This window comes from Capsella rubella, unplaced genomic scaffold (assembly GCF_000375325.1).
Source record: "Capsella rubella cultivar Monte Gargano unplaced genomic scaffold, Caprub1_0 scaffold_1, whole genome shotgun sequence".
Lineage (NCBI taxonomy): Eukaryota > Viridiplantae > Streptophyta > Magnoliopsida > Brassicales > Brassicaceae > Capsella > Capsella rubella.
The window spans coordinates 8760108-8782002 of record NW_006238923.1 but is presented as its reverse complement, the minus strand read 5'-3'; the positions used below and the strand labels follow the sequence as shown (position 1 = coordinate 8782002).

The window sequence follows — 21895 nt, the reverse complement described above, 5'->3', positions numbered from 1 at the left end:
ATAATGAGAAAGAAAAAGAAAGCAAAAGGACTTCTAATTCTAAGGACAAGCTATTGCCACAAGTGTTCCTTTGTCAATAATTTTTAAATACCCAACTATAAAGTTTCTTTCTTTCAAGTGATTCTTGCATACAAAAACAAAAGTATAGAAAATAAATATACGAAGAATCAACATACGTATGGACCCTCCTCTGATCTAATCTGGCGTAGATAACATAAGTAACACGTAACCAATTAAATGTTGTAACCTAGATTAAGTGATGTGACATATTTAGAATCAAATTATGTTTTGGACAAGCGTTACTATACTTTAGTTCTGTTTAAAGAGTGACAACATTTAAGAAAATCTATCTGTTTTATAACCAACTAGGCTATAATACAAAGCAAATCATATTTTGTCCATCTTACAGAAGACAAGATATACAAAAACGACAACAAATCACCCAAAACATAGGGTGAGAATAATTGAAAAAAAAAAACATCAGTCTACTGTAGTATAATGATTGTTATAAAAGCTCTGTTTTATACCCCCCTCTATAGAGTTTTCAAGTTTAGCAAATTCCGATTATTTCCTGAAACTATCATGTTAACATCACGGTTGCGGGATTACCTGCAGTAGAGCACCTTTGTCTCCTCGGTCTTCTTGTTGCTTCTCCCCATCCTGTGAGGTTACCGTCTTCAAGTCCCACCACTGATACCCTCTCATTCCTTGGCTGCGCTGTTGACTGGCTAACTGGAGCTTCGCTCATGTTAGTGGCCAGTCGTTTTCTTTTTGAGTTTCTTCGAGCAGCCAATCCAGAATTCAAGGTGTAGTTTGTGGTTTTCATATGCCCCCCAAACTTTTGGATATCTTCAGTTATTTCTTGCCTCGATAGAGAAAAGAGTCCGGGGAGAATATCCCTCTGGAAATCCCGCTTTGGTCTTCCTCGTCTTGCTTGTCCTCTTCTAGGCCGGTTAATACTCGTCTCTTCGAATTTCAGATGCGCAGGGACTAATGGCTCTGGCATGTAGTCTTTTTCCTTCATCGGCTGTAAACTCAGGGTCATCGCTTCAAAGTAATCAATCTCCCCAGAAGAATATTCTTCCCGGTAACCCTCAAAGTCTGTAGCTTCTGGAGAACCATCAACCTTTCTTTCTAACCCATCACTGCAAGAAGTGATTATGTCTGCAAACAAAGAGAGTGGGCATTTAGCAGCTGCATCAGTCGAAGAGGAAGTTGCGTCATCGGGATGGCGTTGGTGATCAGACAGTGAGATGGCAACTATTGCTTCTGCTGCTGCCTTGATGAGTTCACTCATAGAGTTTCCGTCTTGGTCTTGCATCAGTTCCCAAGTTTCTTCTTTTGTTTTCTCCTGCGAGCTATATCCTTCTTCTTCACTCTCGAGAGTAGGGGGAGCTTCCAAATCAATCGAAGTTCTTCCTTCTGTTTTCACTCTCAGACTGGGACGGAAGCCGGCATCTGCATCATCCTCACTAGCACATGAATTCAGATCAATGTCGGGCCTGAATTCGGCAGCTTTTTTCCCTTCCTTCTTCTCTACGCAAACGGCTTTGCCACCATGCTGGTCCAAAGAAACCGAGGCATCACATGGCAAGTTGATATCGAGGTCTCGCTTTACCAAGGAATGGGAGATAAGGGGGGTATGCTCCTGCTTGAAAATAAATTGCTTCTCCAACATTGGGCCTCCAATAACTTTTGTACTACTCTGAGACTTGATCATTTCAGCTCTTCCCATGTTCGCGTTATTAGAGTATGAAGCAGATTGCAAAACCTTATGAGGAAAAACAGTAGGTAGGTCGCCCACAATCTGAGTTCCATCCATGAATTGATTTGTTGAAGCATTCAAATCAAAGCAGCCATTGGATTTTTCACTTTTGTAAGTTGGCTGAGGTTTTAGCCAGGGCAACCCAGCTGAGTATTCCTGCTTTCTTGGCCCTTGAAGGCTTTCAAAACTCTGGCTCTTCACTTCGTCGCCTAGAGAAGCATTTGCTTGAAAGCTGGTTGATGGGAAATTTAAGAAAGACTGCTTGGACCCTGAAGAGAATCCTTGATAAAGCCCATTAGAGACACGGCTTCTCGTCTCGAAACTCGAACCTGCCCTTGCATGTGTGTTGAAATACATGAAGGGGTTTGTTTGAACTGGGTAAGACGTCTGATGTGAACTGCTCATAGGGTTCTCCCATGAAGGTGACCAACGGCTCCATGGTCTGACAAAGCCAGGACGGTAGTCATTGTGTAAGCTTGAAGCATTAGATGCCACACTTGATTCCATGTAGCTATTGTAAGAAACTTGAGGAGTCTTTGGCCGAACATCTAGCTCACGATATGCTCTTTCCCTGGAGAATTGTGCCTTGCTATTATCAGTTGTAGGATAGCTCTGAGGTTGAAATGCATTGTTGGAAAGTAGTTGTCCAGAATAGGAAGGCAGATGCAACTGATCTCTCTGAGTGCTTCTATTATGCCCTATTAACACACAACCACATGAAAACATTTGAGAAACAGAAGTTAGACAAAAATGGTAACATAATACTGAATCAGCACAATATTCAAAACCATTCTATAAATCGAGACGTAAAGGCGCAATAAGAAACTATTGGGACATATTTTTCGCTAATAAACCATACGTAGGAGGAAGACACAGACAAAGAAATTAAATATAAGTGAAGAGCATGTAACTAGCAACTTGTTAAGAAAGTCTAGCCTGCTTCAAGGACCATCTTTCCATTTCGACTTGGATTATTCTCCAACCAGTGACCTCGAACATCAGCATTGTTTCTTCCATAATGAGAATACATATCTCTTGATGGAGCAATAGGTTCTGAATCTTGCAATTTGAGTGGCTCGTTCAAGTCAGCTAAGCCATTTACGTACTTCACATCCAAGGAAGAACCTGAAGGATAGCTCGGATGAGAAGCATCCCCTCTTCCTGAATTTGACTGCTGGAATGGAGGACAGAGAGTATTCTCACCGGTAGCTTCATCAGCATCAAGATACTCATCAGCGGGGAGTTGAAGATCGATCATTCTTCTCTTGGCCTTCAATTCTCTGCCCTGGAACGCATCCCCATCCGTTGAGCTAACCCCATTTTGCAAACGACCGTTGCAAGCTTGAGTGTTGCTTCCTTCTCCATATGCCGAGTTTGGTAAGAGAAATCCAGGTAACGTCCTTTTACTTGCATTAACAGATGTATGCTCACTCACGTCCATATCTTCATTCAAGCTCTTTCCTTTTGCTTCATCGACCAAATTCCTCTGTACCCTATACAAACGATGGAGCTCATGCACCTGCAATCAATACAAACAAGACGACCGCAACAAAACAACAAAAACCATGTAAATCGGGTTGCCACTTAAAAGAACCATTTTGAGTAAATATATAGATAAGCATCAAGAGTGTAGATACGAACCTGATCCTTAAAAACAGCCTCTTGTTCAAGCATTGTTTGTTTCATGAAATCTTTCTCGTATTCAGAGTATGATGATGAATCCGCAGCATCTCTCATTGCGAAAAACCAATTTGCATTTCCTCCACAGTAAGCTGACCAAAACTGCAACTTATGTAAAAGAAAGCTTCAGTAAGATCTCTCATCAAATAATGATGTATATGACTAATGACTGACTGTTTCCTCAAAATAATAACACAAGTCTTGCAGCTTTGAGTTGAACAACAATAGCAACAACAAGTAGACACAATCTCAGAATTCACATATACACGTGAAACAACACAACACCAGTTAAAGTACGAGATGATTAATAAATATGTCGTATCTAAAGCCTAAGATTCTGCAAATGGAGAGCTCTGTGCATCTAATCTAATCATCATCATCAATGAAAAAGAACCAAATTACACGCAAACCAAATCCCAATTTAAATTAAAAAAAAAAAAACAATTACGAGAATAACCAAAAACAAAAAGAATCGAATAAAATCACAGTACAAATGAACCATTTATAAAATCAGAAAACAGAAGCTAATTGGATCAAATTGACTTAAATGACTAAACTAATATCATCAAACAATGAATTCCAAAATTGAAAAAGTGACAAATCAAATCAACTATGAGAATTATTAAAAAAAAAAAAAAAAAAAGAGAGAGACGAACCAATGAAAAAGTTGAATATAAAATAAATAAATAAATAAATAATAAAAAATACAAAATCTGGTGATAGAGATTTATATACCTCAGACACACATCATCATCATCATCTGATCGCAATTTCGAACAGACGAAAAATCTTCTCTCCCCCTCTTCGTAAATCGTCGTCTCAATTTATCCGAGAAGAAATGAAACAATAGTAATAATAATAATAAAAAATAATATTAGGGAAGAGAATATTAAAAGTGCTTCCTAGATTCACTCAGAACAATTTTAAATCACAACTCAGAAAGAGAAAAATAAAATAAAAAATCTGAAGTAAACAAAAAAAAAACAAAAGAGAAGAAGAGAGTGCCAAATAATCAAAACTCCATGGAAGTAGAAGAAGATGAAAGCTTCTCCGATCCCATGGGCCAACTCTTTCTCTCTCTAATACTCTCTCTCTCTCTTCTCTCTGGCTTTTCTAATCTCTCTCTCTCTCTCTCTCAGATTCTTTAACGAATGAAGTGAAAATAAAAAAGAAAATGACCCTTTTTTATATTAATTTTTGAGAAGAGGGTTCTTCTAATAACAGTGACATGTTATATTTTTTTGTCAACACTCGGTCTTCTTTGCTTTATTTTATTTCCTTTTGTTCATGATCTAATCATTTTTTTATTTTACATTTTTTTCCTCTTTTCTTAAGCAATGCATTTATGTGGGTTTACCTTGTGATTCTTTTTTTTTTTTTTTGAATTGCAGTAAATATGACAATTAGGAATGAATCTTAAAGACTAAATATGGTATTGACAATTCAAATATTTTGAATATTTTAGATTAACTTCTATCTATATGGGTGCCAAAATGTTGACTAAGATACAAGATAACATAATTAGATTACATACTATTTAGATTTATCTACATATTTATTTTGTTATTTGAAATTGCAAGACATATGTCACTAAGATTAAATTGGTATTTGATGATTTGATTTTTTTTTTTAATGTTTACTTATATGCCCGCGAAAGTTTGACTAGAAATACCAAAGAAAATGTACTAGATTATCATATACATTCAAGTGATTGTCTTACGGTTTTAGACATTATATATTGTATTTGAATTTTTGAATATATTAGATAAACTTCTATCTATATGTGCCAAAAACTTTGACTACAATACAAGATAATATAATTAGATTGTATACTATTAGATGTATCTAAGTAGTTATTTTGTTATTTGAAATTTCAAGAAATTAGTTTACAAGAGTTAAAATGGTATTGATGATTTGAATTTTTGAATGTTTACATATATACGCACGAAGATTGACTAAAATACAGATAAGGTAATCAAGGAATAGTATGATTTCAAGTGGTTGTCTTTTAGTTTAAAATTCAAGTAATTATGCAACTAAAAGTAAATATGTTATTGATTCTTAAATTAGGTGGAATTTAGCATTTTACTCGTTATATTTGGATTTAGTCGGTTTTAATTGTTTTTAGGGTTTAGTTTTTACTATAAAATACGTATTTTAACCCAAAAAATCAAAACTAGACTTTTAAAAAGTTCAAAAATGGCAAATCTATAAGATTTTAGCAAAAAAATTTCCTAGAAAATGGCAGAATCGATAAGAATCCCTTATGTATATATGTGCGGAAATTAACTAAAGTATAAGGTAACATGTTGCCTTATGATTTTAATTTTCAGTAAATATACCATTAAGAGAGAAAAAAATTCACAATGTTTGATATTAGGAGTATTTAGTGAAATTTTGTATATACACTCGTAAAAATTCACTCAGTTACAAAATAATAATATAGTGAGACAATATACTACTGGATGAATGAATTAAGTGGTTGCTTTATGGTTTTACATTGCAGTAAAATGCTACTATAAGTGTATAAGTAAATATGGCATAGCCAATTTGAAATTTAAATACATTAGATACTGCTATTAGTTATGAATTATGATATTCAATATGTTAAAGAAAATAATGAGTATTTTATAGCTTTTAAAACTTGTATGATCTATATATAAAAAAAACTTGTATGATTTTCTGATTCTTTGAATGTTATAATTATTAATAAAAATGTTATAAATATATCTTTTACTCCTTTGGATAAAAAAAAATGGTATAAAGATCCTCTTCATAATTATTAAATTAATTTCAAGATAAGGAGAATCCCAAATTACTATGAATAATTATTATTTTCTTATGTCTATTATATATTACTATCATATATCTTTTTCTTTTCTTTATGAGCAAAAAAAAAAATCTAAATACTGTTTTTGTGGCATCATGCACAAAAAAGTAAGGTACAAATTAAACAACCAAACATGAACTACAATTATATTGACAGCCTAAAATTATTTATATCTATCCGTTAGATGTTTATTTCATTAATCGTAGACATGATTCATTTTTAAATCGTGCAATGGTGTGCATATACACACAATTTACGTCTATATAAGAAAAAAAAATTACAAGAATGAAAATGAATAAGTGTTGTGAACTTCAAATGTCACTTGAAACGCTTGAACTCTCTCGAGTAACATTGAAAAGAAAAATACGTCAAATAAATATGAATACACAAATTTCTTTTGAGATTAGAAAATAGCTAGTGCAAACAATACCAAATGATACCCTAAAAATAACCAAAACTTTGAATGCAGTAATTAACGAGCTCTTCTTTCAATTTATGTATCTATGTAATGTCGCATCTTCAATGCAAAGTTTATGGAAATGTGGAGAGTGATGACATGAATAACAAAACCACATCAACCCGTTCTTATTGAAATGGAAATGGAAACGACTAAAGAAAACCAAAAGCAGAAATATTATTTTAGCCATATCGTAAACGGGAGAAATGTAAGCTGAAAAGTATGCTTTTTTTTTTTGTGTTTTTTAAAAACTTCTTACAGAAAAAAATAATGTCATACACCCTAATTTTATTTTTACATGAATATGATTAAAAATAAAATAAAATATAATTAGTATATAAATATGAAGCATACTTTGTTTAAAAAAAAGGTTTGTTAGAAGAAAAGCAATTGGCCCACACTGGTGAGCCAACTATGAGGTTTTTAGATGAATAATTACGTAACGTACCACACCCTTTCTTGTTGATAATTACTATTTATTATTGTTAAGCTTTGTTTCTCTGGTTGTCTCTGATTGGTTTGTTCGATCATCATCTCTTTACTCTAATTAATTAGAATAATATGCAATTACTGTATGTAAGGTATCCCCAAGACTAATGAGAAGAAAATACAAAACGTACCATTTCTTTTAGTCCTGAGAGACTCCTGACACGTGACAGATGTTAACTGAACGCACTGATGTATTAAAGGCTTTTTTTTTGAGTTTGCATAACATTTGTTGTTCTTTTTTTTTTTTGGGTTTTATGTTTAGAATTTCCGAAAATTACTTGATAAATGATTTTATTTGCCAAAATGATCTCCTTCAAATGACATACAGTATTTCTTTTATATATGAAAAGTGAAAACGTAAAAACACGATATTTTACAAAAGATATCTCAATTTTTAACTGATGTCACCCAAATATCTTTTTTAATTTTTTGGGAGGGGACAAAATGTCACCAATTTGTTTTTCTTTCAATACATTTCGTAATCATTGACAGATGACAACTACTACTACTACTACTATTACTAATTCACCCTAAATTTTTCCGAATGTTATTAAAAAACCACCTGTTTATGACTTTTCCATTGAAGTTATTTTGCAAATCATGCTCATTATGAAATGCAGTACATCAGTCTCGTATGATGGGCTTACTTTCTATGTGTACTGTATGTACGTGTATCGACGAGCACTTGAAATATAATGGGCCGTAAATGATCAGGCCCACTTATCCCAGTTTCCGGTGGCAACTAACTAAGCAACTCCTGCCAAAGATGTTCATGGAGGTTTAGAATTTTTGTCTGAGTTGAAAACATGATCGCTCATTGTCTTTCTTATATATCTTCCAAACTAGTGCTTGTTGCGCGATTATTTTATATGCAATATCTTGAGTTTTCACAATGTGGAAATATATAATTTCCTAAGTCTAGCATTGAGGCTAATGATATCATTGATCATTACAGATTACGAGGATTTTGAGTTTTTTTTTTTGTTTAGTTTGATTAATGTGTTATCATTGAATATTGGACTGATAAATTTATGAGCAATTACAGTATGGAATTTTTGTTGTTTATTTAGAATATGAATCTTGGATACAATGATTCAATCCTTGATACGAGTGGAACTATTGATACGATTGGAAGACATGATGATTTTGTAATGTCCATTGTGTACTACTGATCACTCTCATGTAAAGAGGCAAGCCACTATTAACTCTTCTCTCAAGAACTTGAACTCAAAAAAACTCATGGTCATATTTGTTTAAATTTTCACAGCTTGTTATAGCCTTTATATTTTTACCACGGTATACATATTTCAAGTCTACGTCTATAAAAGTTGTGTTACTCGAGGTCGAGGAACTCAAGTCGTTAAGTTCACATTTGTATACGGATGCTAGTTAGGTGCGGTAGCTATAGTTGTTGGTGATTTGGATCATTGGATGAGATGATAAGTGTCTTGGAATATATACTTTCGTTTGTGGCTGATCATGTTGGTGCAACAATGTGATACATTATGCAGTATCTGGGGTTTCGATAGTAGTAGTTTGCATCAGCAGCATTTAACACTACACTATATGATTTCGTTACTTAGACCAGCCTTTTCGATCTTACGCATCACAAGTGGGATGTGCCAATCTGTTACATATATCACAAAACAAATTAAATACTGTAATCTAACCTTTATGTTTAAATCTGACCTTTAGAGCAAAAGAAAAGTTGTATTTAATTAATTTTAATAAAAAAAAATTTAAAAAAAAAAAGAAATTAGACGCCGCAAGCTAAAGTGGGGCCGCGTGGAAAGCACGCGATGCAACAGAGGAAAAAAGGATATATTTTGGGGAAAATCTGAACGGTTGAGAATATTCTAATCGGACGGCTGAGAAAGAGGATAATAGCACAGTAACCCTAGAAAGGTCTCCTTCCTCTTCCTTCAGCCTCTCCTCTCCTCTCTATATAAAATATTCACATCACTCGGCTGACTTCTCCTTTTAGGTTTTTTTTCTCATTCTCTCTTCCATCATCTTCTCCCCCTTCTTCTTCTTCTACGAACCTCTCTGTTTCTCCCTCAAACCCGTGAAAAATCATGTCTGACGACGAGCACCACTTCGAGTCTAGCGATTCCGGAGCTTCCAAGACCTTTCCTCAGCAAGCTGGTAACATCCGTAAAGGTGGTTTCATCGTCATCAAAGGCCGTCCCTGCAAGGTTTTTTTTTCTCGATTCCCTCATCCGATCTCTCTAACCCGATTTTAGATCTTCGTTTTGTTCTCTATAGCTTCCTTGATTTTGTTCTGTTTCACGGATTTGAATTATTTTGTTGTGGTTCTTTTGCTTTTTTTATATCTTTTGTTTGATGGTGGATCAGATCGCTTAGATCAAATATGATGAATCTTATATATCCTGCTTCGTTTATTTATGGTGATTTTCTCTGTAGATTCGTGTAATTTTTCGGAAATGATAGGAATCAGGATATGTAGGACGATTGATGTGGTTTTGAATCGTTAGAAAATATAGTGATTGATTTGATCTAAATAGCTATGGAGAACAAAAGTTTTGATTCGATGTTGATTTGGATAGGTTGTTGAGGTTTCGACTTCCAAGACTGGCAAGCACGGTCACGCTAAATGTCACTTTGTTGCCATTGATATCTTCAATGGTAAGAAGCTTGAAGATATTGTGCCATCTTCCCACAATTGTGATGTAAGTCTCTTATTTATGTTTCAGTTTTATGATTCATAAGTTAAGATCTATGCATGATCTGATTCGAGATTGTTTTTTGTTTGTTTTGTCAGGTTCCACATGTGAACCGTCTTGATTACCAGTTGATTGATATCGCTGAGGATGGCTTCGTATGTCTTTCTACATACTCACTTTCCTCTTTATCACTCCAGCTTTTTTTTCTCAATATGCATGTTTTAAATTTTGTTTGTTCACATTACAGGTTAGCCTTTTGACCGACAGTGGTGGCACTAAGGATGACCTCAAGCTTCCCACCGATGATGCTCTTGCCGCTCAGGTTATTTTCTTTTCTTACTCTCTCTCATACAAGACTTGAGTTGGCCTTTGGATTTGTGATACTGATAAAAAATCCTGGGGTTTTGTATATGCAGATGAAGAGTGGATTTGAGGAGGGTAGGGATGTTGTGGTGTCTGTCATGTCTTCCATGGGAGAGGAGCAGATCAATGCTGTCAAGGAAGTTGGTGCTGGCAAGTAAACTAAGTATCGTTCTCTTTACGCAGAGGATAATATTATTACCAGTTTGGCAACAGATGTCAGTGTTATAAGAACAAAAGATGTTTTTTCTTTTTCCTAATTTAGACCATGTGTGTGTTTCTTGTTGCAAGACAACCATATCTATTGGTTTTGGATTGTTGCAAAGTTTGTGTTGAAACATTGAAAGTTTCCCTATCAGATGTTATTCTTAATCACTTTTACTTTCGGTGCTTGTATGTTTATTCAATAAGTTTTGTTCTAAGACAACTTCGTTGCAGAGTACTTGTGAATCCTCTGCAATCTGGCTCGTCTTTCTACTTTTACTTGAACCTTATTCTGTGATCTTTTATGTTGCGCTCATCTCATAATTCATTGCTCTTTGCACTAGGAAGAGTTGAATACATTTTATTTACAATACTATTGTAGGAAAAATGGTCGATTACTTTTTAAAACAGTGTTATAAGTTGCCATCACGAAGTCTGGTAATAAAAACACTACAACACCATTGCGAAGACACAATGTCAATGTTTTCTATCTTGGGAAACTGTGATTAGTATTTATGTCAGAGATAATGCTACTTTGAGAATCTGATTATAGTGCCGAGCCAATCTTCAGGAACATTATCTCTCAACTGGCCGTTGAGCGCTCTCTGTGAATGTGTCGTTGCAGCCTGTTTCGGAAATATAAAATGAAAGCATAATGGTAGTCTCAATCTCAACCTTTTATCTAAGAGAGAGAATTTAGTTTAAGGCAAAAGATGTCTTTTATCTACCTTCACAATGTAGACATCGATTCCAAGTTTTGCAATCATAGCAGCTTCTGATATCTTTGTTTCCATTCCACCGGTTGTATCATGGGCCGCAACAGAGTAATCAACTGTTTGATTCCCAAAATTTAGACAAGTTTCAACTAAAACCTCAGACTTAATTGCATAGTTCTACAATATTTGGTTCTTTGTCTTCTACCTTTCTTGTCTGTGTGCTCCAATACTGGACTCACAACCTTCCAGCTTCCATCTTGTCCAACAGCTGCATGAACGGTTAGAATTACGCCAAGAGTTGCAAAATCATTTTTTAAAAAGAGAGTAAAGTTTGGGACTAACAGATCTCTTTCAAGAGCACAGCGTCAGGCTCTGAAGGTGGTCGATCGTAGACACCTAGTACGTCTGTCTTTGTAAGGAGTTACTCAGATAACAAAGAATATATAGTAAGAGGGAGAGATATCACAAATTATGAAGAAGCATATTTGCGTTTTATAATATGAAAAGGATACGAGGAAGACAACATATTCTGGCTTCAAATGATCTGCAAGATGACGGATGATAACATCACCACTCAATATAGTGCAGCCCTGTTCAGGACATGAATTCCAGCAGTTCAAATTCTAAAAGGACAAGAACCTAAATGATATTTCGTAACAGGGGAGAGCATATTACCAGTATATTGTCTAGGACTGCATCTCCATGGAGAACCTGGCCAGGACCACCAATTTTACGGTCAAATGACTTTAGGAAACATCTACCTAATGCCATTGGTGGGGTTCAAAACTTACAGGGACAAATCCTGAGTCTATTGTTTTAGCTACGGTGGATAGATCAGCAGAAGCCACCTAATGCAAATAGCAGTCTAATTAGAATTGAACCAAACAAACTTCAGATCAGAAAATATGTAAAGGGAAAAAGTAAAGAAGTTCAATTGGCTCTTACATCTCTTTTCGAGGTTGACCAACCACATGCAAAGGGAGACATGCCTATAGTAGGAATTCCCTCTGCAAGAAAGCATTAAGTTTAGCTTCAGAATTCATCTTTTCATCCTAGCAAACATAGTTTCAGAGGAGAAATAGAAAATAAACTTTGAAAGTACCTCGGGCAAGTGCTCGTACAATTTCAAGATTAAGATTTGTGACCTACAAAGGAGTGGAAAGAACTATCAGAATAACTTAAGACTAGTTCAAAATAAGAGCATTGGCTTTGGCAGACCGTCTCACAGATATACGAGTAGCAACGAAACCAGCTTTGACAATAGGTTTCTCAAGTCCTCCTTTGTGAACTCCGGATCTACTGGCCTGAAAGTGCCCAAAGGAACCTAATGGCACAGATAAAAACATCACAAATTAAACCCAAAAACTAAATAACAGCTCAACAACACAATCAGGTGGTCAATGATCTGTAAGAACTAATAAAAGATGTTATTTGATCCTTCATTATAAGATTCAAGCAGAGATCAAACAATGTCCAACAAGTATACAACTAACCTGCGCCATGAACCACAACAAACTTGCTAAACTCAGAAGACTCCTGATCCCCTAAGACATCCACATCACAAGCAATCTCAGAGCTTCCAGGTCTCTTGCTCCAATCCATTCCTATAACTTTACTCGGAGCTGAACCCTCCATCATAGCCTGACGTAAATGAGAAGCCACGATCTCCAGATTCTCATCGTGAATCTTCTCCAGCTCGTTCTTGCAAGTAATTGCCGCGCCTCCTACCATATAATTTAAGACATTTTGCTGTTACAGGACACAAGTTGATTGACGGGAAATGAAATTAAAAATCAAATCTTCGGAGTCCTTCCTCATTGTCGAGATTGAAAGATCAAATCAGAATCAAACCCATAAGACAGAACAACTATAATTCGATATCAGAATCGATGGAGCAGTTGGGATCATAAGACAAACCAAGTTTCACAATGCATCGAATTGATCTACTCCTACTCTCTTGATGATTCAGCTCCATGGTGGGTCTCTGTAGCTCTCGTCTTTAGTGGTCAACTCAGCGAAGTGTTACTTCCACTCTTAACTCAACTTAAATCGTACTTGCCATTTCCTTTCACCGGAAAAAGTTGTCTCTCTCCCTCTCTCTCTTCCTCAAAAAGCCCATTAAGAGCTATTATTGGGCCTTTCTTAACCGGCTTTACCGTTCAGTGTTGTTAGAATTCGAGTAACATTAGCGGTTTAGCTTCAACTTCGTGATTGATGAAGAAGAAGATTGATTTACATCGCCGTTGGATTATCTAATATCTTCACTGGAGGGGACAAAAGCACGTTCACTTGTGCCACCGACAAAATTATAAATCTTTCATTTTTTTTTCTTCTCTTAGAGAAATCATTCTCTGTACAAAATTTTGTAGAAACATAGACAACATCATCGAGATCCCGTCAAAGATTCGTCCTTTTTTTTTTTCTTGTTAACTGAGCTGAAGAAGCCTAAGATCCAATTTGATAACTGGGTTGTCTGAAAGATTCGATCTTTGTTTCGACTCGCTGTTTCTGAATCAAGATTTATGGTATGTAATCTCGAACTCTACTGAAACCCACTTCACTCTCGCAAAAATGGAGACGGAAACAACAAATCTCGTAGGAGGCAGTCATGTTTTGCGGAAAGCAGAGCTAAAATCATACAGTCACAAGCAGTTTCACTCTTCAAATGCATTAGAGATCCTGAGAGAATCCGTTCGAATCCTCCGGTACAATCTAGGTGCTTTCATGATAACAACTGCTGCTTTGATCTGTCCTGTCTCTGCTTTGATCTTACCGAACTTTTTAGTTGATCAATCATTAGTGAACAAACTCACAGTGAAGCTTCTCTTAGTGGCAAAGTCAAGTGGTCTTCCTTTGCAGCCTTTTGTCAAACACTCTTGTCAGAAGTTCGCTGAAACCTCTGTTTCGTCTGCAATGTGTTTCCCTTTGTTCATCACTGTGTCTCTCTTGTCTAAAGCAGCTGTGGTTTACTCAGTGGATTGCACTTACTCGAGGGAAAAAGCAGAGATTAGCAAGTTCTTTGTTGCATTCCAGAAAATATGGAAACGAGTTGTGTTCACTTACCTATGGATTTGCACTCTGATTGTTGGTTGCTTCACTTTCTTCTGCGTTCTTCTTGTAGCAATCTGCAGTTCCTTCTCTGTCCTCGGCTTCTCTCCAGACTTCAGTGTTTATGGAGCCATTTTAGTTGGTTTAGCATTCTCTGTAGTTTTCGCCAACGCGATTATCATCTGCAACACCGCTGTTGTGATCTCGGTTCTGGAAGATGTTTCAGGGATAGGAGCATTGGTGAGAGCTAGTGATCTGATCAAAGGGCATATTCAGGTTGGTTTGTTGATGTTCCTTGGGTCAACTTTAGGATTGGCATTTGTGGAAGGCTTGTTTGATCACAGAGTGAAGAAAGTGAGTTATGGAGATGGTTCTTCGAGGCTATGGGAAGGACCTCTTTTGGTGTTGATGTATTCCTTTGTGACACTTATAGATTCGATGATGAGTGCAGTGTTCTATTTCAGCTGCCGGGTTTATTATAGTATGGAAACTTCTAGAGGTGAAACTCAACCAATCATGGAAACTATTGCGGTTGTCGATACGGAGTAATGGTTTAGGCTGTTGAGGATTTGGTGTGTGTTTACGAATCATTACTCGGCGAGTGAACATGGAAATGTATTAATTGAAGAAGATGTATATCAATGGGGTTTCATTTGGAACATTTTTTTGTTTTCACCAATAAAATTTGATGCATTTTTAAGGTTTTTGTTATGTATGATTGCTATTGCTTACATGCTTTGATGATTTTAGAATATTAGCATCCAAGTTCGTGGCTTCGTGCCTTGTTGTTCTGCTCATGTATGTTTTGTGTTGATAGTGTATGGAAAAACCATGGGCGTAAAACAGTAACTTTTAAAAATAGGTGGGCTTTTCTACAAATTAATTATATTCTGAAGGATTTTAAGTTAAAACCAAAATTGATCGCAAACCGGTTTACATGGTTTAAATATGACTATTCGAGCGATCATAATGTTAAACCATCAGATTAGCCTTCGTCTCGCTTACCGTCGCCACTCGCCGTCTACATTAACATTACCGACGTTCTAATCGCTGTAACCACCAGCATCATCGTCGTTTACTCTTTTCGTGTATTAACTTCTTTCAATACCTTGCTGGTGAGTCAAATCGTTGTCGACCTTTGCTGTTCTCTGTATCTCTAACTTTTTTTAATCTGATTTTGTTCACCTTTGTCGATTTTGGGACTCTACAAAGTTGAATGCTTTTTTTTCTGATAGCGTTTCGTTTCGAAACCAGTTTCGATTCTCATATCTAAACTAGAATGTAGTGATTTTTGTTTTCTCTTGAGTGTTCACCAACTGTTCGATGAAATGATTTTAAGTATTAGTTCAATGTTTCCGTGTAAAGCTTCAACGCTCTCGTGGCTTGTAATTCAGATTTTGATTGTTGGGTGACTCTAGATTTTGAAATAAGAACAATTGACGACAATAGGTCCATCAAACTAAGAAGGCGATGTTTAGAGCCTATAAACTTGATGTGTTTTGGTCGTGTTGCAGTAATGGACGAGGGACGTCAAAAGGACTTGCAGTTATTGGAGGAGATAATCGATAAAGGTTTGAAACAGAAGCTTGTACACGCAACTGCTTCACGGTATTTTATTACTGTACTTCCTTTTTAAGATGAAAACTATAATTATATAGGATTAGGCTACTCATTTATAGTCTCTTAGTTTAAGGCTGAGTCATTGTGGTTTCTGCATTTGTTGGTTTTGCAGGGACAAGATCTTTGAAGAACAAAAAGTACTGTATCCTTTTTGTATTCGGAAGACTCTTGCTTCTCAAAATGTGCATCTCATTAAGTTGATTCTTAATGTTTTTGTTAGTTTCTCCCATATCTTATCCTCATCAAACATGACCGGATTCAATTATCAGTCAGTTTCTTACTTGGTTTTGTGTTTCTGAAATCTAGAGGAACTATCTTGGTGTAGCCATTCACAATTACTAGTGAGCTCTAGTTTGGTGTTGGATATTCTTGTTTCCTTAACGATGTTACTCCCACTCCAGCTCTGACTTGCGGAAGAACCTAGAAACTCTGGAGAAAAATGGTGTGAATAGTCTCAAAACAAGGGTCAACCTCGGTTCAGAAGTTTACATGCAAGCTGAAGTGTACGTCATATATAGCTTTGATTCTTTCGTTTAATTTTAGTCAAGTCATTATCTGTGAAATGTCATACACTGTCTGCATACAATGTCATACAATGTCTCCATGTGGCTTAATGCATTCTCACAAGAGCACGAACTCTTCTGCCTTCAATAAACTTTTTCAGTTGTGAACTTCAACTGTGGTCTATATGTTAGATGCTAGTTATGTAGTAGTATTGTTCAGAAAATGTTGAGATTACTGCGGTCTAAAACTGGAGATGTGTGTGTCTGTTTGAGTTCAGGCCAGATACTCGACACATATTCATGGATGTAGGACTCGGCTTTTATGTTGAGTTCACCAGGCAAGAAGCTCTCGCCTATATTTCACAAAGAGAGGAAAGAATTAAAACGTATGATTCACCTCTCTCCTTTTTGCTCCACATGCTGCTTTCTCAAAATTGTCAAAGTTCTATTTGTTGCCTTACATTGCTGTTTGCTTCTGGGTGAATCCAAGGAAAACATGGTTGTATAATCGTATATGATGAATGAGTTGTCTAATCAATGCATTATAATGTCATAATGTGAATTACTATATATTGGTCGTTTTTTTGTTTTTACAGACAACTAGAAGAGTTTACTGGTGTTATTACACAGATCAAAGGGCGCATCAAATTGGTACGTCAATGTCGTTCTTATCTTACTTTCTAATAGTAGTTCAAGTGTCTTATGAGGTTGGGATTTGACTAGAAAACCACTGTGTAGTAACTCTGCATCAGCTGTATACAAAGTTACGATTGTGGTACGTAAGTAACGTAACTATCATGTTAATGGTTGTGTATGTCATGTAATATTTGCAGGCTCATTACCAGATTCAGCAAATACTCAATCTTCCTGAAGAGAATCCCTCATCCCGGCAACGTTCCTTTTAGACTTATCTCGTTTAGTGCTTCTGCCTTAGTGTTTTTGAGTTTTTTTTAACTGTATTGCGTGGGAAAGGAGAATGTTAGCTGAAGGTGTAATACTAACTTTCCTCTCCAATGGAGACAGACAAATGGATTAAATGATGTCGTCGTAGATTGAACCTTATTGATCAGGGCACATCTATTCGAGATGATCAGATGTAGTAATGTATTAGATTGGTTGAATTAAAAATGTTCTAATGCAACTAATCAAGAATGGGGGAAAAAAGTATAATGGTGGATTAAATTGAACAAACAAAGACAAGATAATAACGCCACGTCAGCAATTCAAAGTGGCCGTGATTAAAATTAGGTCGGTGTGAGAATGATCCAAAATTCCAAATAGATCCTCCGCTTCTTCCCCTTAACGGACTTCGGCGTCGGCCCTTCTCCATAGCAATCTTTTAATCTCACCGTTGCTTAGGCTCAGAGGAACAAACAATACCTAATTCATCCGCTCTCTCGCCGAACCCATCATCTTCTGGTTGTACGGTAAGTTACGGATCTCGATTCGACGCCAATGGTTTCTGTTATTGTAACATGCTTGATTTGGGCATTTCGATGCTGATTCAGCCTCCTTTTGATTCCGTTTTTGTTGGAGATTCTTCAAAATTGCAACTTTGATATCAAAAATCCACTCCAATTGATTAAATACTTAGGCTTTGCAAAAACTGTCGTTTAGTTTGATCAAATTTGTGTTTGGAATATCACGATTTGGTGATTTATTAGTTTTTTTTAATGGATGTTTGTGTTCAGCTTGTGATGGATCCAGCACAGAACACAAGTTCAGCAGCAGTAATTGGTGGTAGTGGGAGTAATGGTACGATGAGATATCAAACCAATGATGGGACTTCATCTGTCACCGCTGTTGATGATTCAAAGGAGAATATCAACCAAGTCGTAAACTCCACTGAAAAGATTTTGACTCTCGTTCATCAATTACAGCTTACCCTCACTTCTTTCACACCCGCATCTCAGCTGCATCTCCTTCAGCGCCTGTAAGCTTCCCTTTTTTTTTACTCAAATCATCAGTGTCTGTTCTAAAGATCATTGTTTGTTTTTTTGTGTATTGTTTGGAATGAATGTTGTGTGTATATTTGCAGCAATTTACTTGTGTCGGAGCTGGATAACATGGATAAGTTGTCCGAGAAATGCAACTTTCAAGTCCCCATGGAGGTTCTTAAGTGAGATCAATCAACAACTTGTTTTATTTTCCTAGGATGCATTTGGAGATACATACTTTTGCACGCTTTCTTATGTTATGTCACTGGTGTTTTGCATCTTTGTTTAGCTTGATTGATGATGGGAAGAACCCGGATGACTTTATGAAAGAAGCTCTTAATAGCTGCATAGCCAGGAATCAAGTTACAAAGGGCAAGACTGATGCTTTTAAGGTGACTTCCTTTTTCTACTGATATTCTTGATTTGGATTTATTGATTCTTAAGGCCACTCTATCTTAATCAAACATTTTTATTTGTAAATAGGATTTGAGAAAACACATTCTAGAAGAGCTTGAACAGACTTTTCCTGATGAAGTCGATATTTATAGAGAAATCCGTGCTAACTCTGCCGCTGTAAGTTTGTTAGCATTGCTTTATATGTATAATCTTCGTTAATATACTACACAGTAAGTTAATAGTCTTTGTCGAATTCAGGAAGCGAAACGGGTGGCCCAGTCGCAAAGTGCGTTACCAAATGGGGATGCAAAGGTCAAGAATGAGCTATAAGCAGAGCCCTAATTTTCCTGTTTTATCTTTACCTTGTAGAATAAAATTACTAAGTAGATGAATGTTGTACACAAACAAGACAATCCCACTTGGAATTTCTATAATATCTTGGATCTCTTCAGGCTGAAACCATACATGAGCTGCAGTTTTTTCCAACCTTAACTTGTTTCGTATCTATTCACGGTATAGTATATGTAATTACATCTTTTCGATATCTCAGATCCCATTGAGTGGTGTGACAAAACAAAACCCCCGGCTTGGCCATCTTTTAAGTTTCAAGAGTATGTTTTTAGTTCGGTTTGGTTTTGTCTAACCCACATTGGCATAAGTTAAAAGTACACAGCGTCTGACACGTGTCATGTAAAGTAAAACGCACCGCTTTGATTGTTCCCTCTTTCCTTGTTCTAAATCCGATCCGATCAAACCCAAAGGATCCGATTGATCTGAAAACACCACAAAAATTCTTGAAATCAGTTCGAAATTTTTCTTGAGATCGAAACCCTTTAATCGAGAAGATGAGCGACGTATTTGAAGGTTACGAGCGTCAGTACTGCGAGCTCTCAACCAATCTCTCCAGAAAATGTCAGTCTGCATCGGTTCTCTCCGACGTAGGTAAAAAAACTCAGACGCTTTCGATTTCGGATCTTAAAGTTTATTTTGAAAGCGAGAATATTCAATTTTCCCCTGATTTTAGAATACCCAGTTCATGTTTTATACCTAAAGATCAAACATTTTCGTCTGCTACCTTCGAATTTTGCTGTCTGATTTACCTGAATTTGGGGATGTAGTTGGAAAGTAGCTGCTGGTCTCTACTAATCGTTGTCTTAGCTCGTTTCTGTAGCATCTAGGAATGTTTATATTTGGATTTGATAGATAGTTTTATTAAGGTATTAAGTAATTATTGAAAGCTGAAGATAGAAACTTGATTATGTAGCTGCAGAGGTTTACTAAGTTGGTTCTTTATTTGTTTCTCAGTCAATGTCGATTACTATCTTTCTTGGAGTTATAGTGCATAGGCATGTTCGAGAAGTCGTCCAGAGTAGAGGTTTGATTAGTTGTTATGTGCTTTTGCAGAAGAGAAGAAGGGGAAGATTGCTGAGATAAAGTCTGGAATAGACGAAGCTGATGTCTTGGTATTATTATTAGCATTTTACTTGGTTTAAATGTTTGAATCATCCTCTTCTTCTTTTTTCCAACATCAATGGAACTTCTGTTCTGTGTTTTTTTTTTCTTTCTGTAGATCCGCAAAATGGATCTTGAAGCAAGAAGTTTGCAGCCGAGTGCTAAAGCTGTGTGTCTTTCTAAACTAAGAGAGTATAAATCTGATCTCAACCAATTGAAGAAAGAATTTAAACGAGTCTCGTCCGCAGATACTAAGCAGTCTTCCCGTGAAGAATTGATGGAATCCGGAATGGCGGATCTGCATGTGGTAAACACTTCTAAGTCCTACTAGAAACTCTTGTTTTGTCATAATCTGGAATCACTTTTCTTAGCTGTCTTGATTGACTTACATCATTTAAGCTTGTGTATCCTAAGGAACCCTTTAGATTGCAGAGATGTTTTTGTGATTTATATTATTGTCCTCAATCCAGGTATCTGCTGATCAGAGAGGGAGATTGGCAATGTCAGTGGAGAGGCTTGACCAATCAAGCGACAGAATCAGGGAGAGTAGAAGACTAATGCTGGAGACAGAAGAGGTAGGCATCTCAATTGTCCAAGATTTGAGTCAGCAACGCCAAACCCTCCTTCATGCGCACTCTAAGGTACAACAATCACATGGGTGTTTTTGAAATCTAATCGGTGCCAATGATTTACTTGAATGTGATCACCTGTTAAGCTAATTTTACTGATTCGGGTCACAGCTTCATGGTGTCGATGACGCCATTGACAAGAGCAAGAAGGTGTTGACGGCTATGTCAAGAAGAATGACGAGGAACAAATGGATTGTTACTTCGGTAATCGTGGCTCTCATTCTGGCAATCATCTTGATAATCTCATACAAGCTTTCTCATTAATATACTCAAACATAATTCATCGTGGTTGTGTGTATATATATGAATGATTGTTGATTCCTTTGTATTGGCCCCAAGTGTTTAACTTGTATTCTAAGTACGTTGTGTGTATTGAAGTGGCAACAATATTTTTATCATTCATAAGATTTCCCAAGTACTTATTATGTTAGTAACCAAAGTCTAAACTTCAAAGGTTATGAAATTAGGAAACCCGGCACATCCTAGCAGGACCAATCATCTTGCTGTTACCACCAAAAGCAGATAGGAGACCGACTGCCACATCTTCGCATGAAACCCCAACAGACACGGGAGAGTGAAATCGCCATTTTAGAACAGCAGTCAGCTTCACATCGAACCCTGCAACACCATAAGTGGCCAAGTCATTGCTGAGTCCTCTGGCAATAGCTCCTGGCATGATATTGATGGTGACGTTGATATGTGTCGTGTCTTTTGCTCTTTGAACGAAGCCTGGGAGTGGGGACACAGTGGAGGCCAAGCGGTGCTCGCCGTGATAAACTTCACAGTAAACGTCGTGGTAGAAGAGACCAGTCCCCAAGTTAGGGTTTAGGACTTGAAACTGCATGCTTAAGCAGCTGAAAATATGATTTCCCTTAGAGTTGTTGAGCTTCGTCATGGTGAGGGAGGCAAGACTGAATTTAGGCAAGACGGGCGGGGAGAATAAGAGCAGGAGGGCCAAGACCGTGATGGTAAATCCGATTATAACACAACCCTCCATCAATTTGAACAGAAGTTAAGATTTTGAAAGAAACAAGAAGCGATACTAATGTGTCATGACTCAAGTATGAAACCATCTATTTATCTAGCATTTAAGAGATCCATCCGTCAAACCCTCATCGTTGTATC

At 36.6% G+C, this 21895-nt stretch overlaps 7 protein-coding genes across 8 annotated transcripts; 5 read left to right on the top strand and 2 right to left on the bottom strand.

Annotated features, from left to right (window-relative positions):
- Positions 1 to 335: 335 nt before the first annotated feature.
- On the bottom strand, positions 336 to 4568 carry LOC17900730. 2 transcript variants are annotated; one of them, XM_023776771.1, is made up of 4 exons: positions 4181 to 4568; positions 3407 to 3553; positions 2702 to 3284; positions 336 to 2463 (listed from the first exon to the last, which is right to left on the bottom strand). In XM_023776771.1, the coding sequence occupies exons 2-4, from the start codon at positions 3500 to 3502 to the stop codon at positions 581 to 583; spliced, it is 2562 nt and encodes an 853-aa protein (XP_023632539.1). In that variant the 5' UTR covers positions 3503 to 3553; positions 4181 to 4568; the 3' UTR covers positions 336 to 580. The 2 variants fall into 2 exon arrangements, with proteins under 2 accessions (XP_023632539.1, XP_006306753.1); XM_006306691.2 differs by having other exon boundaries at positions 3407 to 3547.
- A 4612-nt stretch (positions 4569 to 9180) lies between these two features.
- LOC17897832 (eukaryotic translation initiation factor 5A-2) lies at positions 9181 to 10649 on the top strand. Its single transcript, XM_006304660.2, has 5 exons — positions 9181 to 9416; positions 9789 to 9911; positions 10004 to 10060; positions 10153 to 10227; positions 10322 to 10649. The coding sequence occupies exons 1-5, from the start codon at positions 9297 to 9299 to the stop codon at positions 10424 to 10426; spliced, it is 480 nt and encodes a 159-aa protein (XP_006304722.1). The 5' UTR covers positions 9181 to 9296; the 3' UTR covers positions 10427 to 10649.
- Positions 10650 to 10845: 196 nt separating this feature from the next.
- Positions 10846 to 13273, bottom strand: LOC17899902 (glutamate 5-kinase). The gene is made up of 12 exons (XM_006305261.2): positions 13103 to 13273; positions 12679 to 12909; positions 12412 to 12509; positions 12288 to 12330; positions 12131 to 12192; positions 11977 to 12033; positions 11861 to 11896; positions 11698 to 11775; positions 11528 to 11594; positions 11391 to 11453; positions 11198 to 11301; positions 10846 to 11095 (listed from the first exon to the last, which is right to left on the bottom strand). The coding sequence occupies exons 1-12, from the start codon at positions 13158 to 13160 to the stop codon at positions 11000 to 11002; spliced, it is 993 nt and encodes a 330-aa protein (XP_006305323.1). The 5' UTR covers positions 13161 to 13273; the 3' UTR covers positions 10846 to 10999.
- A 166-nt stretch (positions 13274 to 13439) lies between these two features.
- On the top strand, positions 13440 to 14957 carry LOC17899318. Its single transcript, XM_006306375.2, has one exon. It carries the CDS (start codon positions 13757 to 13759, stop codon positions 14780 to 14782), a length of 1026 nt encoding a protein of 341 aa, XP_006306437.1. The 5' UTR covers positions 13440 to 13756; the 3' UTR covers positions 14783 to 14957.
- A 286-nt stretch (positions 14958 to 15243) lies between these two features.
- LOC17896990 (protein UXT homolog) lies at positions 15244 to 17463 on the top strand. Its single transcript, XM_006305682.2, has 7 exons — positions 15244 to 15348; positions 15748 to 15841; positions 15966 to 15995; positions 16255 to 16356; positions 16635 to 16742; positions 16953 to 17007; positions 17190 to 17463. Exons 2-7 carry the CDS (start codon positions 15750 to 15752, stop codon positions 17259 to 17261), a joined length of 459 nt encoding a protein of 152 aa, XP_006305744.1. The 5' UTR covers positions 15244 to 15348; positions 15748 to 15749; the 3' UTR covers positions 17262 to 17463.
- A 186-nt stretch (positions 17464 to 17649) lies between these two features.
- On the top strand, positions 17650 to 19171 carry LOC17900373 (mediator of RNA polymerase II transcription subunit 10b). The gene is made up of 6 exons (XM_006305591.2): positions 17650 to 17783; positions 18048 to 18289; positions 18395 to 18475; positions 18583 to 18685; positions 18777 to 18866; positions 18948 to 19171. The coding sequence occupies exons 2-6, from the start codon at positions 18054 to 18056 to the stop codon at positions 19017 to 19019; spliced, it is 582 nt and encodes a 193-aa protein (XP_006305653.1). The 5' UTR covers positions 17650 to 17783; positions 18048 to 18053; the 3' UTR covers positions 19020 to 19171.
- A 271-nt stretch (positions 19172 to 19442) lies between these two features.
- LOC17900799 (vesicle transport v-SNARE 12) lies at positions 19443 to 21195 on the top strand. The gene is made up of 5 exons (XM_006304124.2): positions 19443 to 19631; positions 20094 to 20152; positions 20260 to 20448; positions 20612 to 20782; positions 20882 to 21195. The coding sequence occupies exons 1-5, from the start codon at positions 19535 to 19537 to the stop codon at positions 21032 to 21034; spliced, it is 669 nt and encodes a 222-aa protein (XP_006304186.1). The 5' UTR covers positions 19443 to 19534; the 3' UTR covers positions 21035 to 21195.
- Positions 21196 to 21895: the final 700 nt, after the last annotated feature.

Bases quoted from the DNA above. Each gene is read 5' to 3' on its own strand.
- LOC17899902 (XM_006305261.2), bottom strand. From the start codon at position 13,160: ATGGAGCTGAATCATCAAGAGAGTAGGAGTAGATCAATTCGATGCATT. The intron at 12,510-12,678 runs GTTAGTTGTATA...CTGTGCCATTAG, and splicing joins TGTTGTGGTTCATGGCGCAG to GTTCCTTTGGGCACTTTCAG. The intron at 11,454-11,527 runs GTTAGTCCCAAA...CCGTTCATGCAG, and splicing joins TGTGCTCTTGAAAGAGATCT to CTGTTGGACAAGATGGAAGC.
- LOC17900730 (XM_023776771.1), bottom strand. From the start codon at position 3,502: ATGAGAGATGCTGCGGATTCATCATCATACTCTGAATACGAGAAAGAT. The intron at 3,285-3,406 runs GTTCGTATCTAC...TATTGATTGCAG, and splicing joins AGGCTGTTTTTAAGGATCAG to GTGCATGAGCTCCATCGTTT. The intron at 2,464-2,701 runs GCTAGACTTTCT...GTGTGTTAATAG, and splicing joins AAAGATGGTCCTTGAAGCAG to GGCATAATAGAAGCACTCAG.
- LOC17896990 (XM_006305682.2), top strand. From the start codon at position 15,750: ATGGACGAGGGACGTCAAAAGGACTTGCAGTTATTGGAGGAGATAATC. The intron at 16,743-16,952 runs GTATGATTCACC...TTGTTTTTACAG, and splicing joins AGAGAGGAAAGAATTAAAAC to ACAACTAGAAGAGTTTACTG. The intron at 17,008-17,189 runs GTACGTCAATGT...TAATATTTGCAG, and splicing joins TCAAAGGGCGCATCAAATTG to GCTCATTACCAGATTCAGCA.
- LOC17897832 (XM_006304660.2), top strand. From the start codon at position 9,297: ATGTCTGACGACGAGCACCACTTCGAGTCTAGCGATTCCGGAGCTTCC. The intron at 9,417-9,788 runs GTTTTTTTTTCT...TGATTTGGATAG, and splicing joins TCAAAGGCCGTCCCTGCAAG to GTTGTTGAGGTTTCGACTTC. The intron at 9,912-10,003 runs GTAAGTCTCTTA...TTGTTTTGTCAG, and splicing joins CATCTTCCCACAATTGTGAT to GTTCCACATGTGAACCGTCT.
- LOC17899318 (XM_006306375.2), top strand. From the start codon at position 13,757: ATGGAGACGGAAACAACAAATCTCGTAGGAGGCAGTCATGTTTTGCGG.
- LOC17900373 (XM_006305591.2), top strand. From the start codon at position 18,054: ATGGATCCAGCACAGAACACAAGTTCAGCAGCAGTAATTGGTGGTAGT. The intron at 18,476-18,582 runs GTGAGATCAATC...ATCTTTGTTTAG, and splicing joins GTCCCCATGGAGGTTCTTAA to CTTGATTGATGATGGGAAGA. The intron at 18,686-18,776 runs GTGACTTCCTTT...ATTTGTAAATAG, and splicing joins GCAAGACTGATGCTTTTAAG to GATTTGAGAAAACACATTCT.
- LOC17900799 (XM_006304124.2), top strand. From the start codon at position 19,535: ATGAGCGACGTATTTGAAGGTTACGAGCGTCAGTACTGCGAGCTCTCA. The intron at 20,153-20,259 runs GTATTATTATTA...TTCTTTCTGTAG, and splicing joins TAGACGAAGCTGATGTCTTG to ATCCGCAAAATGGATCTTGA. The intron at 20,783-20,881 runs GTACAACAATCA...TTCGGGTCACAG, and splicing joins TCCTTCATGCGCACTCTAAG to CTTCATGGTGTCGATGACGC.